The sequence below is a fragment of the Strix aluco genome, chromosome 2 (genome assembly GCF_031877795.1).
Source record: "Strix aluco isolate bStrAlu1 chromosome 2, bStrAlu1.hap1, whole genome shotgun sequence".
Taxonomy (NCBI): Eukaryota; Metazoa; Chordata; class Aves; order Strigiformes; family Strigidae; genus Strix; species Strix aluco.
Window position 1 is genome coordinate 77,654,578 of NC_133932.1, and position 18,503 is coordinate 77,673,080.

The 18,503-nt window shown below is 39.1% G+C and overlaps 1 protein-coding gene across 1 annotated transcript in view; it reads left to right on the forward strand.

Annotated features, from left to right (window-relative positions):
* Positions 1-18,503, forward strand: part of NALCN (sodium leak channel, non-selective) — a 250,382-nt gene that overhangs the window by 179,708 nt on the left and 52,171 nt on the right. Inside the window, exons 17-18 of the mRNA XM_074815367.1 lie at positions 4,919-5,055; positions 6,774-6,915. Of these exons, the coding sequence (XP_074671468.1) occupies positions 4,919-5,055; positions 6,774-6,915 (279 nt within the window). The remainder of the gene's footprint in view (positions 1-4,918; positions 5,056-6,773; positions 6,916-18,503) is intronic.

The following is an 18,503-nucleotide window of genomic DNA, read 5'->3' on the forward strand; positions in this document are numbered from 1 at the left end:
GGGAAAGCTGAGGTACTCAGTGACTATTTTCCCTCAGTCTTCACCAACAATGGGTCCAGCCACACTGCCCAAGATGCAGAAGGCAAAGGCAGGGACTGGGAGAATGAAGAACCACCCACTGTATGAGAAGATCAGGTTCGAGACCGTGTAAGGCACCTGAAGGTGCACAAGTCCATAGGACCTGATGAGATGGATCCGCGGGTCCTGAGGGAACTGGCAGATGAAGTGGCTAAGCCACTGTCCACCATATTTGAGAAGTTGTGGCAGTCCAGTGAAGTTCCTGCTGACTGGAACGGGAGCAACATAACCCCCATTTTTAAAAGGGGAAGAAAGGAAGACCCAGGTAGCTACAGACCAGTTGGTCTTACCTCTGTGCCCGGCAAGATCCTGGAGCAGATCCTTATGGAAACTATGCTAGGGCACATGGAAAATAAGGAGGGATTGGTGGCAGCCAGCATGGCTTCACTAAGGGGAAAACGTGCCTGACAAATCTGGAGGCCTTCTATGACGGGGTTACAGCGTTGGTGGATAAGGGAAGAGCAACTGACGTCATCTACCTGGACTTGTGCAAAGCATTTGACACTGTCCTGCATGACATCCTTGTATCTAAATTGGAGAGACATGGATTTGATGGATGGGCCACTCAGTGGATAAGGAATTGGCTGGATGGTCGCGCTGAAGGAGTTGCAGTCAACGGCTCAATGTCCCAAGTGGAGACCAGCAACAAGTGGTGTTCCTCAGGGGTCAATGTTGGGACCGGTGCTGTTGGAGACATGGACAGTGGGATTGAGTGCACCCTCAGCAAGTTTGCCGATGACACCAAGCTGTGTGGTGCGGTCGACACGCTGGAGCGAAGGGATGTGCCATCCAGAGGGACCTGGAGAGGCTGGAGAAGTGCGCCCATGCAAACCTCATGAAATTCAATAAAGCCAAGTGCAAGGTCCTGCACATTGGTCAAGGCAATCCTATGCAGAAGTACAGACTGGGTGATGAGTGGATTGAGATCAGCCCTGCAGAGAAGAACTTGAGGGTATCGGTGGATGGAAGACAGAACATGACCCAGCGATGTGTGCTTGCAACCCAGAAAGCCAACCATATCCTGGGCTGCATCAAGAGAAGTGTGGCCAGCAGGTCGAGGGAGGTGATTCTCCCCCTCTACTCCGCTCTTGTTGAGATCCCACCTGGAGCTCTGGGGCCCCCAACATAAGAAAGACATGGACCTGTTGGAGTGGGTCCAGAGGATGGCCACAAAGATGATCGGAGGGCTGGAGCACCTTCCTTATGAGGACAGGCTGAGAGAGTTGGGGTTGTTCAGCCTGGAGAAGAGAAGGCTCTGGGGAGACCTTCTAGTGGCCTTCCAGTACTTAAAGGGGCCTACAGGAAAGATGGGGAGGGACTTGTTATCAGAGAAGTGTAGTGATAGGACGAGGGTTAACAGTTTTAAACTGAAAGAGGGTAGATTTAGATTAGATATAAGGAAGAAATTAGTGTGAGGGTGATGTGGCACTAGAACAGGTTGCCCAGAAATGTTGTGACTGGCCTCTCCCTGGAAGTGTTCAAGGCCAGATTGGACAAGGCTTTGAGCAATCTGGTCTAGTGGAAGGTGTCCCTGCCCACAGCAGGGGTGTTGGAAGTATATAATCTTTAAGCTCCCTTCCAACCCAAACCATTCTATAGTTCTATGAATGAACAGATGAGGGAGAAGTTTGATTTCAGGGATGTGTATCTGGATGTATTATTCAAGCTGCATTGAAATCCCAAATTAAGATTTTCTCTCTGCCACTCCTCACCATTTACGTACTATTTCGATAAGTTCTTCTGATCTAGGTTTAGAGCAAGCAGTTGTACCATATGTATTGTGCCATTAAATCTGCCCCTGTAAATTCAAGCACCACGGAAATAGTGGAAATAGACATAAATTCCTTCTATGGCTTTACAGCCATAAATGTTTCTTACTGTTCTAGCAACCACAAGATATTTAGCCAGGCCAGGCTGACAAAATGCTGGTGAACTGTTCCCAGTGGGCTCTTTGGGGCTGGAGATCGAGGCCATGCAGAGCAAATCAGGCCAGTGTGCATTTCCTTGCCAATAGTAATAATAATAAATAAAAAACAAAAGTCGTAGAAAAAATGTCCTGATATTTTATTTTGGGTTTAGCTGTTACTTGAAAGACTCTGTACCATCATTGCCACATTTCAGCATAATCCTGTAGCTTTAAAATTATATGTGTTTATTATGCATTAAGGCAAGTTGAAATGTAAAGGTTTTAAGCAGCAATACAAAATAGGATGTATGTCATGTGGAGCAACAATTACACCCCAAGTGCATAGAGAAGAACTCAGTGAAGCTAAATGCCTCAAGCTCCCCAATACATAATATTATCACAGCAGGAGTAATTTGAGATATTCTGTAGAACTGCTTTGACTTTTGGTTATTTTAAAGCCTATCCTGAATCATTCTCCTGCTTAGACAGGGGATATTGCTGTCCCCTTGCTTACCTTTTGAACTATACAGTTTCCTGCTTCCAAGCTCCCCCTGATCTGTTCTGCACTGAGACTTCAGACAACATTGCAATCTATCATATGCTCTCCCTTCTGTACACATTGACTTCTTCAAACAGGAGTTCATAGCTGTAAGAGACATTGTCTGTGCCAAAATCTGCATATTTATGCAAATATTTCTTATTAAAAAGCAATGGCAGAAACTGGAATCCTTTTCTTCCTCTAAACATTACCCCTCCCCAAAGCTTTTCAACAGTACAATGTTGCAGAAAAGCCCTGTTAGATTATCCAATTCATTTCCTTGTCAGTGAGCAATTTCTTTCTGCAGTACTCTGGCGTTTCAAGGTTTCTGTCTAGTCTGAATTTAAAATGATGAGGCACTTCCCTCTGGAGACCTCTCTGAACACTCAGAGATTTCCCTGTAAGGAGAGCAATCTTTATTCTCATCCTAGAAATTCCCTTTCTTAATATCATCCTCTCATTTCTATATTTGGGGTACTCCATTATATTCTTGAAAAAATTTGTTTTCAAATATTTCTTACGTAAATTTACATAATCTCCCCTTAATTTATAATCAGTTATGGTAGATGTAATGTAAATTTTGGGCCCCTTTAGTTTTGCTTTCCTTTTTTCTCCCTTGTCCCAGTTGATTTATGCAGCTACCCCCTAGTTTTCATGGCTCTCTTCTGCACTGTTTTGGCTTGTCAGTGTGAGACTGGTAAAATGGTATTTAGAAATGAATGGATACCCAGGTATGGTTTCTTCAAAGCAGCACAGAGGAGCTGTGGACTTCTGTACCATTTTCTGTACCTATATAATGTCTAACCAACAGAGATTGGTTGTGAGCATAGCCTTTGGCTAGTAATGTAATTGGTGCCCAAATTGGCCTTTTGATGCTCAACTGAAGTACAAATTCTTGTTTAGTTTCTGCTTTTATTCTTGCTCTAGATTTTTTTTCAGTCTGTTATTTCCAGCCCCTGTTTCTAAATCTGTCCTTTTTCTTGTCCAACATGGTATTTGCAGCTCTTCACATTTTAATATCAAGTGAATTTCATGAATGTCATCATTTCTTCCTTTTAAGGATCATTAATAAAGCAATTAAATAGGACTGGACATAATACAGATTTATGCAATATTCCTCTTCTATTCTGACTCAGTGCTTTTGTCTTTGTCTTTGTCATCATTAGTCTTTGTTTGTAGCTCTTCAAACAGTTTTCCATCCACATGACAGCTTATATCCAACCAAATATGAATTGATTTTCAGTTTAAGCTGTCCTGTGGCTGGAAGTGGTGATGTTGCTGATAGCATGACAGCGCAGCAGAGCAGTTCTTCTATAGCATGCTGTGGGAGCATGCATTTCAGTAGGCAGTGCAAATGAGAGTTAAAACTCCATTCAACTTCCTGGGCAATTGCCCCTGGTGAAAATCTAAAGCTGATGTCTAGCAGCAGTATTCCCTGCAGGTGCTGATGGAGAAAAATCTGTTTTAAAATGTAAGCTTCTAAGCCTGTGCTCACAAGCAGGTGGGAGAAGGAGAATTGAAATAATCTCAGTTAGGTGTATGCTTATTGAAATAGTATGCAATACACATACCATTTAAAATAAATGTAAAAGTGAATTTCACTGATTCTTTCTGACTTGGTATTTTGTTGCAATGGCACAACTGAATTGCTACATAAGGTAATCAGAATTCAGGAATCATATCTCCATATCGTATCTTTTTTATCTTGTATCATTACCTTTAGCCATCATCTGTCCACGTAGATAGATGCATCTGCCTTTTCTGTACTTAAATGTGTGATATTCCATGGAATAACTGTTTTTGGATACTTGTAAATGCAACATTCATTATGTGATTTGCTGCAGCCCAGTAACAGAATTGCTGATGTAGATGGATTCTTTTGAGTCCTTTGTTATTACTTATAATACTCATCTAAACGTAATTTTCCTGTTATTTTCATGTTCTGAGAGCTGGATTCCTTCAGAATTTCTCCCTTTTAAAATGCTATGTTCTATTTGAATATCGAAGAGCTGTCAGCATAGATGAAAAGATGTGCCTAATAAGAAAAGATCATGGGTGTTTATTTGCTTAATAAGGTGTTAGGGATCTGTGAAGAAAACATAAAAATAAACATATTGAATAGGACACTAATATGCTTTGTATTTTAAAATTAAAATTATTAGCAGTCCTCCCATTTTATGACTTTCAGTTAAAGGCATGGTATCGTTAGGTATTTTCAGCTTCTAGCACTAGCAGACCGAACTCCTGAGTATCAAATTTACCCTCTGTAGTTCTTTGCTGCCATCTTCTGTTTCTTTAAATGATTGCTGTTGTTATTTGGATTCTGAAAAACAAGGTTGGGATATTACAGGGCAAAATTTTCATTTTTGTAATGTTTTTCATTTTCTTTTTCTCAGTTAAAGCAAAGTGAAGCAAATGCAGATACAAAGGAGAAGCTTCCATTGCGTCTACGTATCTTTGAAAAATTTCCAAACAGGCCACAAATGGTTAAAATCTCCAAGCTTCCTTCAGATTTCACAGTTCCAAAAATAAGGTATTGAAATATTTCCCAGCTATAAACTTGTTTGGTGAGACATAGCATCCAAAATATTTAATTGTTTTGCTTGTGGATTAGACAGTTCAGAAAATCAGAAATTAAACAGAATTAACATCGGTGTCGAAAGGATATGATATTTTGGTTTTACCTCATGTTTACTTTAAAAAAAAAAAAAAAAATCCTACTGCTTCTTATAACATATTCATGAAAGCAACTAGATTGACCAGAACCAACATGAGTACAATATGATTGAAAAGTATGTTGTTGTTTCCGCTCCTGTTTGGATTTTAGATTCTTGGCTGACATAGACAACTAGCAGTCTAATCAATTCTCGTGTAGCTTTTTAAAGACAAGGTCAACTGGCAGCAAATCATTAGAGGGGATAACACAGGCTATCCAATACCAGTTACTCTGTGACGACCTTGTCCCCTCTTTGCTTCTGCATAGTTGCCACTCTCCTGTAAAATTCACCTTAACAAAGGATCAGCCCCTCAACTGGCTACTAAGTCATCAGGTACAGTACAAACATTCTTGGCATGGTCCCAAAAAAAGCTTACAGAAATACAAGGGCTGCTCTAGCGTGTACTTCTGAAACAGCACGGGCTGGCCAAACAGGTCCTCTGGCCATGCCCATTCCAGTATCCCCACCAAGAACATGCAAGGAGAGAGGATGGTGTGAAAGATGGGTGTCATTGTTCTTGGTCTCCTGAGGTTACATTTCTTTTGATTAAACTCACAAGGAAGCTAAGGCAACTGGTTTAACCTGTTCATATCGTTTAGCTGAATGAAAGGATGGTCAGAAGATGAATGCTGGTCAGAAGGGTCAGGAAAAACAACCCTCCAAACCTCAAGGAAGCAGTCATAGGTGTTTTGCTTTTAGTAACAAAATATTGTTTGGTTATATATTGAGGGCATTCTTCTCCTAGTCTTAGTCTTTTTTGATATTTCTTTCTAGCTCTGTTAATCCCAGCATACTCTGGACTAATACATGATCATGCTAACTACTGAAACAGACATAAAACTATCTCTAGCAAAGCATATCTTTACATCTGAAGCTATTGTGCTATGTACAACTATCTCTTCAGATAAAAATTAGTTTTGACATAGTAAATTTGCACTGAAAATAGGGCAACTCTACTAAACTTAAAACACAGCAAGATAAATGTACATTTGTTGCAAACAGAAATGCTTCTGCATTTTAAACATGGCATATGTGAGACACAGAATTGCTGAAGCGCCTTAATAGTGGCATTCAAAGCAGTTATATGAACAGATGTTGTTTGAAATCTTCAAGAAAGAATTTCTTGCAGAAAGTATGTTTCCTTTGGATTATATCAGCGTTTGATTTACATTGAAGTAACAACTTGCTGTTTAATGAGCTCAAAAGAGCTGAAAACTGCAAAAGGCATTTCAAATATTTAGCACTTTAACTGGTAAATAAATAAATAATTATTAAAAGGAATAAAATTATTTTCTTTGAAACTACATGCAAGCCACCCACATCTCAGTTCAATTATGGATTCCTTTAATAAATTAATTTAAGTTTTATCAGTCGGTTTGTCACTCTGTCCATTTATATACATCTGTAGCCCAGTACAACTTTTTCTTTGAGTTATCCATCTTAGCACTAATCGATTGTGGCATGTCATAAAGAAAACCAAATATTAACTCTTTCTGGGGTTTTAATCCATCAATATCTTCTATTTATTCACAAGGGAAAGTTTCATGAAGCAGTTTATTGATCGCCAGCAACAAGATACCAGCTGTCTGCTGCGAAGACTTCCTTCAGCATCTTCTTCCTCATGTGACCACTCTAAAAGATCAGCAATTGAAGAAAACAAATATATTGATCAAAAGGTAAATCAAGAGAATAGGGCAGTGTGTGTCTTTCCTTGAGGAAAGACCTCAGGTTATTCAGTTTGTCAAACTACATAAAAGTGAACACAAGCTAGGATGACTGAACACAGGCTAAAAGGCTGTATTTAATTTAGCCTAAAACAGACATCACAGCAGGTTCTCATTTGATTTAAATTTTCCTGTCTCCTTTGACTTCAGAATTCAGGATTTGATACATAATTGTGTTCAGTGCTTCCATCTTATGAATCTATTTTTTTAAGTAGTCTTGCTGTTAATCACTGAGAAGCTAGTGGAAAATTAAAGTTTGTGAATATCACTTTGGATTTTTGAGTGCCTTAATACTGTTACAGTGTTGAAAACACACTTCACTGAAGCAAGGTCTCTGCGTAATCATTGGAGATGAGTAAAAATTATTCTAATTTTAGAATTATTCTAATTATTTAGAGGACATTAACCTCTCTTTAGGCCTGGGAATTCTTAGAAAACAGATGCTGAACACACATACTTGATACCCATTGTGCTAAATGCTGATAGTCTCCCAGCTGGACTGGTACAGATGGTTGGATTTGAAAAATACTGGTACTGCTTGGAATGATGATGATGATGCAACATAAGTAAATGTGTGTGACCTCTGGCACCTTGCAAAACTACGGGGACAGAAAAAATCTTCATGTGCATCATGGAAAATACTGTTTTCCCATATTTCTAGTGGCATCTACACTGATACCACTTCTTGATCACTTCGAGTATTGTGTAACTTATTAGTGGCATTTTAACAGACAAAATAGAAGTCAGTATTCATAACAGAGTGCCCGAATTCTGTTGGAATATTAACTCAGGGGGTTGTAAATACATTTGAAGTTACAGAATCACAGACAAGGAAGAGAAAGAGAGTACGTATTGCAGTTACACAAAACTCTGGCTCTCCTAGTGTTGTTTGCAACTATAACTCATGACAGCATTCGTATAGGTAGGAAGCAGAGTTAGGAAAAACAATACTCTTCCGATAATGAATGAAAAGAGACAATTTGCAAACTACAGTTAATTTCCATCCCTGTTTCAGTGCAAGAACCCATTCCTGTGGCCAGTGTATTCTATGGCATCAGTAAGCCAAAGCTGAAAAGCATGGCCTGAAAGGGAGGGCCGTGGTAAAATACTGTTCATCAGACAAGGAAAACTGTAGGAAGGAATCAAGCCTAAATGGACATCATCTACTCTAACAAGCACTGCAGAAAAATTGGATGTTATTAAATGACAAGCCTAGTGGTCAGCAGAACTATGCCAAATACTGCTAATGATGGATCTCAAACACTGTGCCAGGGAAATTGGAGTACATTTCTACCATGTAATGAAGAGATGAACAGAGACCTTAAACTTGTCCCAGCCACACAGATAAGTCCACAGTATGCAGTGCAGAGCTGTGCAATGATTCAGTAGATCTGTTTACATGAATATAGTTTAGGTATATTAAATTGTAATTTTATTCCTTCTGCCTGCTGTTCACAAAAGTGAATCGTTATTGTGTTTGAAGATAGATGAATACATAGCACAGTTTATTCAATGAGGTCTTGCAATATGAAAACAGAATGCTGCATTCTTGTCAAATTTTCTCTTCTCTCCAAGAGCAAATGTGCATGATCTGACTTTCCTTTTTGAATTGAAATAAGTGTTTGCAAATTGGTTTTGCACTATTCAACCCGCATTAAGCACATACTTTTGGATTTCCATGCCTCAAGAGTAGAATCAATGATGAGTAATATTTCTGATAAATGTAGCTTAAAACAAGGTATTTACACATTCCTATTAAGAGGGAGAAAGCACTAGGAAGGATTTTGTGAAAGTAATTACTCTGGCTTTCTATAGTTACAGTTGCCAAGGAAACCTCACTTTTGTATGAACAAATCTTCTTAAAAATATCTTATCCTTAAAACAAGCTTGGAATGACTGGTTGCACTTAGATGTAAACCTTACATGCATACTTTCCTTTTCTTTGTAAAAAAAGAAATCTGACCAAACATTTAACTAATCCCAGTGCCTAGTAGGATACATTCCTACTGCTCCTGATAGCAGTGCAATGGCTTCAGAAACTTTTCACATCTTTTTTGTATTGTAGTTGATGAAAAAAATTATGATGGAATCAAAAGCTGGGATTCTGCTGGCAGATTTGACTCTGTCCTTCCTTTGTGGTGCCTTAACTGTGACTAGTTCCTCCAGTTTCTCCTGGACTTATATCAGTATTTCTGAGTTCCACACTTGCTGAAGTGATAGGAAGTGTTTAATACATACATTGCCTTATTTCCACTTCAGCAACATTCTGTTTTTATTTCTCTAAAAATCTGCCACTATATATATATATGGTGTTGGTTTTGTGTTCAATATCAATCTGACCCATGATTTGTGATGATCAATAAAGCAAATCAGTTTTTTTTCTTTTATATTAGGAGTTTAGAAAGTCTTTTCAGTATTATAATTACCCACTTTCTTGAAAAATTGTCTTGCATTGTAAAAGAGGAGTAGATTTTCATTGCATTCTTTCTTTTTTTAAGATATTTTACCTTCTCAAAATAATTGAAAAAAGTATATATTGCCATAACCATGACACAATCAGTTTGAAATCATTTTCATCTATGTCAAATCAAAATAACAGCTTTGGAAAACAGATTTCTCTGCTATACTCCTTTTTTCTAGTCAAGTCTGTGAGTTCCAGAAGTTTTTCTAAGTCTTCCAAATTTCTAAACTATTATCAAAGTAATAAACCAGCCAAACGCTAATATAAAAAATTACTTTTGGATACCTAAATGCCCTTTACCTTTTACACATCCCCTAAGAGTTTTCTCTTAATGTGTGGGGTCTGAGTGAGTGTATGGAGATAGACTGTGCCATGTTCATTCTTCTACATCCAGTGCCAGCAACACACAGGCTATCTCAGTTATGGATGCTTGATAGGCAGCTTAGCATGATGCTTTGGTTGAGTTGTTTATGATTATCTGTATCTGTGTGTGGGAATCCCAGTGAGAAACTGGGATTCTCTGGGGTTCTCTGAACTTAACACTGCTGGAAATGCAGGATGGTCAGTTTTTGCTCTCTGCATGAGGTCCTGAGCAATGATGATCAGACCAAGCTGATGTGGTCTGCAGGCCATGAGTTGAAGAGCTCTGGGTCTAATTAGAGAAACCAGGACTGTCCAGGTTGGTGAGGATACCCCTGTTGTAGTAGAAAGTACCATGAAGATACTTTCTGGTGAAAGAAGGAATACTGCTCAGGAGAAGTGCAGGTATACAGAGACAGTGCTCTTGTAAAATTAATAGAAAAAGTATCTGAGGAAAGGGTTAACAAATGAAAAGAGGGAGTTAGGGTGTTACATGAACATTGTAGATGTGGGAGAAGGGGAGTTTTAGAGACACAGAGGGAAGTGTTCTTTTATACTTCCACATTTGTATGAAAATTATTCACAGTATGCTGGGAATTTCCTTAGCTAACCAATATTTCAGTAAATTCTTGGACAGGAGAACTGGATGAAATATGGAAACATATAATTTCTGTGTGAGTGGGTGGATGAGAAGAAAGTAAGTTGGCAGAAAATAAAGACGTCGCACTGTGGTGGCTCTCACAAGAGCCTGAGGGATAGTCACAGCAAGTTTCAGGAGACGAAGAACTAAACAAGCTGTAAGTTTTACAACAAATCAGGTGTCCAGTAAAATACAGCTGATTTGGCCATAGAGCATTGTCCTCGGCTTCTTAACTTCAAGACTAGAATCTGAGGAGCACAGAAACACCTCTGAGTTCTTTCCTAAGAGACACACAACTTTTAGAAAGTCCTGCAGAAAATTGTTGTAAGGACACTCCGGAACTGGTTACTTATCTTTGGCCACACAACACAGCACACTGCAGTTAAATTAAAGCTCAAAACTGACAGACTCATTAGATGAACTTTGAAAATGCCTATGACTCAATATGTACTCCATATGCATGTTTGCAGCAGTGGCACAACAGGAGTGAATTACAAAACAAAGCAAAAGAGCATTTAATATATCCATGTATTTTATAGTTCAGAATTCGAACATCTTCCATATAATCAAAGGAATATAAACAAGCCAGCTCCTTTATTTCTGCATTTGTAAGATTAATTGGATAGTGGCAAACATATTTTCCTTTTCTGTCCTCTTTATCATCCTGTTTCCTTTCTGTTTCCTTTCACCTGTATGAGTTTTGGTTTTAGCTCTGCAAGGAGTGAAGTTAGTAGCCATCCTTTCTCCTGTGGGAGCCAGATCCATCATTAAGGTCTAGTTCCTGTGAAACCTCAACTTCCCATGCCATATGCTTCTCCCACTGATTTCCTGCTTACAGCAGAATGTAGCTGTATGACAGGAGGTCATCGTCAGAAAGTGAGGGCTGATCTCGGAGGTAGCTAGAGCCATTACCATGGAGGACTATGAATATTAAGCAGCAGACCTTGCACTGGATTCTCCATTCTCTGGGGAGTCGAAGCACCGGAGTGATATGTTCATGATGACCTTTGTTGCCTTGCAGGTGGGCTGCTGAGCTTTGCACCTGCTTTTTTTAGGCTATTTGCGTTCATTCCCAGATATGAACCTGCTGATATCCATTAAAGTTAGATGGGATGGAACACAAACCTCAACTCAATTATTTAAGTCTCATCCTGGAAGGGCCTCAGCACTTCCTTGGAGATCAACACCCTTTGGTTTATGTAAAAAGCATGATCTCTCAACACCTCAGGGAAAGTTTATGATTTTATCTGTTTACAGTTTCACACAACAAATTCAACACACAAGATTGCCCACAACTTTTAACGCGTTTGGTTAACATCATAGATACTCCATTTATGAGCTGCTGACACATGCCACCTATTCTTGATGGTGTTTAATCTGGCAGTTTATTCCAGCATGTCTTTTTTTGAACTGTGCTCAGCTTCTTTCATTAACTATTCTGTTTCTTGTGAAAAGAACCACATATATTCTGAGAGTATTCTGAAAGGACTTTTCCTTACAGAAAATACTTGTAATTGTAAAAGCTGAAATAGCCTTTCAGCTTTTCTAAAGCATAGCTTTTAGCAATGAAGACAGTGTCCCAAGATATCTTTTAGAAAATCATCAGGCATGAAGACATACTCATAAAATTTATTTGTAATTTTTCCTTCTTGGAAAAAAACAAGGGTAGAATATTTATTCATAAATTGTAATTTCCAGAATTTCTACTTGTTATTGTAATAAATTTATGTCCCAAGTTAATCAACCTCTTCTGAACTTTATTTTGGGCATTCTGTTGTGCAAAGCAGAATTTTGGCACAAAACCTGATAGCATTCTGTTGTGTTCCTGATTATTCTTTTCTCTAAGTAATTTGAAAGAATAATTTTATCACATTAATGTTGAATATAGCAGAAACTAATAAAGTGTAATTGCACATGAATTCCAAGTAGAAAAGATTATTTATTTTTAAACACTAATAAATACTACATTTTTTCTAAAGTAATTCTTGCAGAACTTTGTGCATAAATATCAACAAAAATCATTCAAACTTTATCTTAATCTCCCTTTACTGAGTATCTGAGTAGAACTCTGTCCTACAATTTCAGTTTCCATATACTGCTTGTTAATTAAACACAGCCAAGTGCTTCAGTCTTAGCTATTTACGTCATTGTGGTGGTTTGACCTTGGCTAAATGCCAGGTACCCACCAAGTCGCTCTATCACTTCCCCCTCCTTCCCTCTTTTTTCTCAACAGGGCAAAGAGGGGAAAGAAAATAAGATAGGAAAAAAAAAAACCAAAACCATCCCTTGTGGGTAAAACAAAAGCAGTTTTAATATAAGCAAAGCGAAGCAAAGGTCCTCGCGTGGAAGCAAAAAAGAAAACAGATTTATTCTCTACTTCCCATTAACAGGCGATGTCGGGTCTTCTCAGGAAGCGGGGCTCCAATACACGTCGTTGTTGCCTTGGAGGACCAAGGGTGACCCCACCCCCTTCCTCCTTTCTCCCAGCTTTATACTTGAGCAGACATCATATGGTATGGAATATCCCTTTGGTCAGCTCGGGTCAGCTGTCCTGGTTGTGTCCCCTCCCAAGATCTTGCCCACCCCGTCCCACTGGGGGCGGGAAATGTCGGAAAGAGCCTTGGTGCTGTGTAAGCACTACTCAGCAGTAGCCACAACACCAGTGTGCTATCAACACCCTGCCAGCTCCCAACATAAAACACAGCACCATGAGGGCTGCTACAGGGGAAAACCAATACTGGCTCAGCCAGACCCAGTACAGTCATTCACAGGATATTGCCAAAATCTATCTAGCTATAACATTCAGAAAAGTCATTAAAACAATCTATCTGCTGGAATGGCTTATGAATTCAGCATTTTCTTGCTCATTAGTCCTGATTTTCAAAGATTATTTTTGTTCCATGTCTATTCTCATCAGACCTTTCTAATGAAGTTAATATATGTAAATGCAGTGATGTATTTCAGGTTTTCTGAAAATTAATCAGGAGACCTCTTTTTCTATTTTGCATTTTTTTAAGATTTTATTTTCAGAAAAAAATGGATGTGTAACAATGTCCCTATGTCCCTGTGTCTAAATAATCAATTCATAGAAAAAGACACTTTCTCATTAAGTATTTTTCCACATACACATAACTTCCCTGATCATGTTTCCCTTCAGAGCAGAGAAGACAGAACTGCAATAGTAACAAGACTCTGTTCTTGTTACGGTCTGTCTCTCGCTTCTGATGATTTAAAATTGACACTCTTGACTCTACATAGTATGTTCGAAATTCTGACTGGAAAAGACCAATTTTCAATTACATTCTGAGAGGAAGGAGGCTGGGGACTGGATACTTTTCCATTTTCAAAAAGTGCCACAATTCAGCACTTGTTTCTGGCATTAGCTTTCTCCTTCATCAGTTTTGAGCTAAAACATTTCAAGGGTTTGATACAAAGGCTGTGAAGATGCATTACAACACAAGGGGCTGATCCTGTTTCTTCAATCAAACAAAATACAGGCATGGCAAAATTTTTAGGGCTGTTGTATTTTAACAGAAAAGAGCATGCATTAGTTTGGAGTGAAGGGAGAGTCAATGGGGGCTGGGTTACAGGAAAGCCCTTCTATTTGAGCCTTGTACTCTCCCTTTCCCTGCTCCTACTGAGGAATCCAGATCTCCTTCTCCAAGCCCTTTGGTCTCTCTCACACAGTCACAGGACTCATTCACAAGAATTGATTAAATACAGTCGTGATCACTTTGTTCTAGTGAAGGGAATTATATGCATGTGCTTGTGTAACCAAGAGTAATGTTCTTACTTGTTCCCCCAACCCAATTTACCTCCCACTTGAAACTCTCAGCCTTTATCAGTCCTCTTCCATTTCCAATCCGGTCCAGCCTGGCAGTCCCTTCTTCCCTTAGACCCTCAAGATCCCTGACTCAAGGTGTGGAGTGGAGCCTTATCATTGCTATGCACCCAGCAGAATGTATTACAACTCCACATCACCTTGGCCAGGAGCCGTCACTTCCACCCTGCTGTTGGCTGTCATGAGTAATCTACCCAGCCCTCTTTACTAGCTTTTCCCAAGGTCTCCCTGGCTCCTGCATCAAGATCGGGGGGGAAAAAAAAAAAAAAAAAGAAAACCTATTCCAAGTTTGCACTTGGCAGAATGATCAGAGGGCTGGATCACCTTTCCTATGAGGACAGACGAAGAGAGTTAGGATTGTTCAGCCTGGAGAAGAGAAGGTGCCAGGGAGACCTTATAGCAGCCTTTCAATACTTAAAGTGGGCCTACAGGAAAGATGGGGAGGGACTTTTTAGTGGGGCCTGTAGTGATAGGACAAGGGATAATGGTTTTAAACTAAAGGAGGGTAGATTTGGACTAGATATAGGGAAGAAATTTTTTACAATGAGGGTGGTAAAACACTGGAACAGGTTGCCCAGAGAGGTGGTAGATGTCCCCTCCCTGGCAACATTCAAGGCCAGATTGGACGAGGCTCTGAGTAACATGATCTAGTTGAAGATGTCCCTGCTCATTGCAGGGGGGTTGGACTAGATGAACTTTAAAGGTCCCTTCCAACCCAAACCATTCTATGATTCTATGAAAAACCTACCCATTAAATTGCTGAAAGTAAAAAACTCAGATATGCCAAAGGGAAAAACCCAACCATAGTATGACAATACATAAAAGACAGGGATTCTTCTCCTTCCCTGGAGCTGCTCCCCCACCTGTCTGAGATGGACTATTATCATCCTCTTTCAGTCTTTGGGGGTTTTATGAATATGCTAATATTAGCCTTGTCCACATTCTCAGACTTAATTGAAAAAGGTTCTTGGTTATGAAAGGACATGTAAAGTTTCCAGATCAGTAGTCAGATAATTAGAAGAACATGGCTTTCCTTAAGAGACAGGCAACAATCAAGGGCTACAAAAGGAATTAAGGCTATTTCAGGTCAATGACTCCCAAGAGTTAAGGAGATTATGCGCACTTCTCATTCTAGACTTCTGATCAAAAGGGACAGCCTTTGACTCCTCCTGGCACTTATCTAATGCTGAATCACTTTCTTGACTGTTTAGCCATCCTGTTTCTTATACAGGACTACCTTACCAAGGGCTAGGTTTTCAAAGTTGAAATGAAAATAGTTTTACTTTGAGAGAGGGAAATGGATTAGGTGATCTCTAGAGGTCCCTTGTGTTTGCATCCTTCATGATTCTGTAGGCATTAAGCAAAGTTTTCAGCAGAGCTTAAGAAATTCCCCATTGATTTCTACGGGATTTAGTCACTTAACCTGCTTAAATTCTTTTGAACATTTTGTTAGGTACCTACCATCAACTTGCGGTCTGGCCTTCCATCACTCTTCATATTTTTGTCATATTCCTTTTGACAGAATCTGATCTCTTCAAGCCAAAGATGCATAGGCAGAATGTTGTTGAACAAATAATAATGTTTGCATTTGAGAGGCTGCACAGCAAACTCCTGTGGGCCAAAAATATCCTATATTAATGGAATGCTCAAGTTTTGAACAGATTCTGCTCAAATACTTCCTTACCATTTCTTAAAAATCACGCTGATATATTTCTTGTTGTACTGACTCTTCATATTTTCCCTAGAAGCTGTACATGTTTAAATAACAATATAATACCTAACAATCTGTTCATTCTGCAAGTCTACATAAACCATCAATTGGCATCCAACAAATTCCAAACTGAAACGGAAGCTTTGGATGATTTTTTTTTTCCTTGCTTGGAATTTCTGGCATGGTACAGAAGATTATTCCCATATGGCCCTGTAGTTCCCTATAAAAAATTGCTATCAACAGCACTAAGCCAAAATTCCTAATTTTCATATAACATTCAAGAAATTACATTAGGAAAATATATTGCGTGCACTTTTTTTTTTCCATTGTCAACCAAACATTTCAGACATTTATATCTCATTATTTACTTACGACCTTGTCTCACCTTGCGTTGCAGAACACCCACCACTGCTTGTCTGTTCTGCCAACTCTGCAGTGGTCTGATACAAAAATAATATACTACATCACCACAGTTTTTACCTGTTGATAACATACATTTCTCTGTCAAATTCAAGTTGAAAACAGTTGCTTTGTGCAGCGTTTTCTGAGGTTTGTGCACTGCAAACATGTAACTAGCAAACTATATCAAAACCTTGACAGTGAATAGTATTTCTCAAAACTTAAAATTACTGAGCCTTATCTTAGCTGTTACAAATTGGCATAGATCTGCCTAAAGTCAGCAGCGCTGTGCCAGTGCACCTAGGCTATAGGACTGATCCACAGCCATTAACTGCCATCTACCAAAGGTACCATCCTGTGTTGCTTTGCTCTTAATCTTATGCCAAAGATGTTCTTTTTCCAGGGTACAAAGCCTGGAATTTTTAAATACACTATTGTCATTGATTTCTGCAGTACCTTTTCAAAGCAGCGGGTGGCACTTGCAGAGCAACAATGTTCTGTGATTTAGCTTCTTTTACAAGAGTTGCACTGGTTTATTGGTTTGTCCTTGTCGGTGTGGACAAACGGGATTTCATAGGATGTAGCATTCAGATCAAGTTCACACTGACAGGACTGAGTCATTTTATCTGCCTGAAGTCTGCCCTGCCAACAGCAGCAGTGAAGGGTGCCAGCACTTGTGGATGAAGCGCTACCTGCAGCTTTACTAATTCTGTGTCTACAGGCACATCTGTGTAAACAAACTCAAAGGAATGTGGGAACCAAGACTCGAGTTTATTCATGCTTTCGTGGGAGCACATGCTTTCCATCTAAAACCTTTTCATCCAGGAAATATTATCGGTAATTTGCTGACCTGTCACAGCTGTTCCTTACAGATTAAAGTAACCTGCAGGAGTTCTTTAAAATGTGTTGTTGAAAACATATTTAACAGTAATCAGATGCTGTTAGGTGATTTCAGGACAGTGTTTTATGCTAAAAAAAAATAATACTCTGTAGCAGAACACTATATGGCACTGTTATCTCTGCACTGAGTGTACTTATAGGCTGCATAAAGAAGTAAATAAATAAATAATGGCTAATAAAGATACACTGAGGGTGTCCTCACAGTACATGACAACCTGTAATAAAAAACTCAGCAGGCTAAACAGATATACCCTAAAATAACCTCAGTAGAGTATACTGTACTTATTTAATTCCACATCATCTGATCAAGTAATATCTTTTGTACATTAACACTGCTAATAATTTCCTCTGCAACATTCAAGAACTCGGCAGGTATTATAAGTTTTAATTGCCAACCTCCTTCTACACCAGCATGCAGCATCTAGACATTATTAAACAAAATACTGATCATCACCCCCATTTTCTGTTTGTACAGTTCCATTGCATTTGCCTGGTGTGCTGTGCAAATTTGGAAAATTAAATAGGAAGCAATTTGGTTTATTTATCTAATATAGAAATAAGGACACATATTTTAAAAATACATACTAATGTTTGATGTTCTTCAACACGTATATTGACATATGCATGAGAAACGGATCAGTCGTGCATATCTAAAAATACTATCTTGTATTGCTTCTTCTGGATATTTCAAATTTAAGATAAATTCACCAGGGTTCTGCTGAAGCAAGTACTCCTTAGTCCTAAAGAGCAATGAGGACCATCATCTTCAAAAGCCATAATCATTGGAAGTGCCTGGCTTGTATTATCAGTTCCATTTTGGACGACTGAGGTCCCTAGGCAGCAAAGTGTAGGATCTTGTGCATGCTCATGTATTCCTGGATTAAAGAACTGGATACCTGGCTCCATTCTCAGTTCTGTCACAGTGCAGAGGCAGACAAGATGATAACAAACCTTCAAAACTTCACCTAAGGCTCAGTCCATTGGGTATGCTTAGACCATGGTCAGTGCCTACGGACATACTGCTTCAGGTGCAAGTTTCACAGCTAGTCCATCTGAAAAGAAGTGCAAGAAAAGTAAATGCACTCTTTTCACAGATAACCTAGTGCAACACCCTGTGGTCTGGTCCCTTCCCTCATTCCCATGACTTCTTAGGCATTTATTTGTTTAAGCATCACTGAATAAAATTAATGAACAGCTTTGGGAGCAGGAACTAGAACCCAGTCTTTTC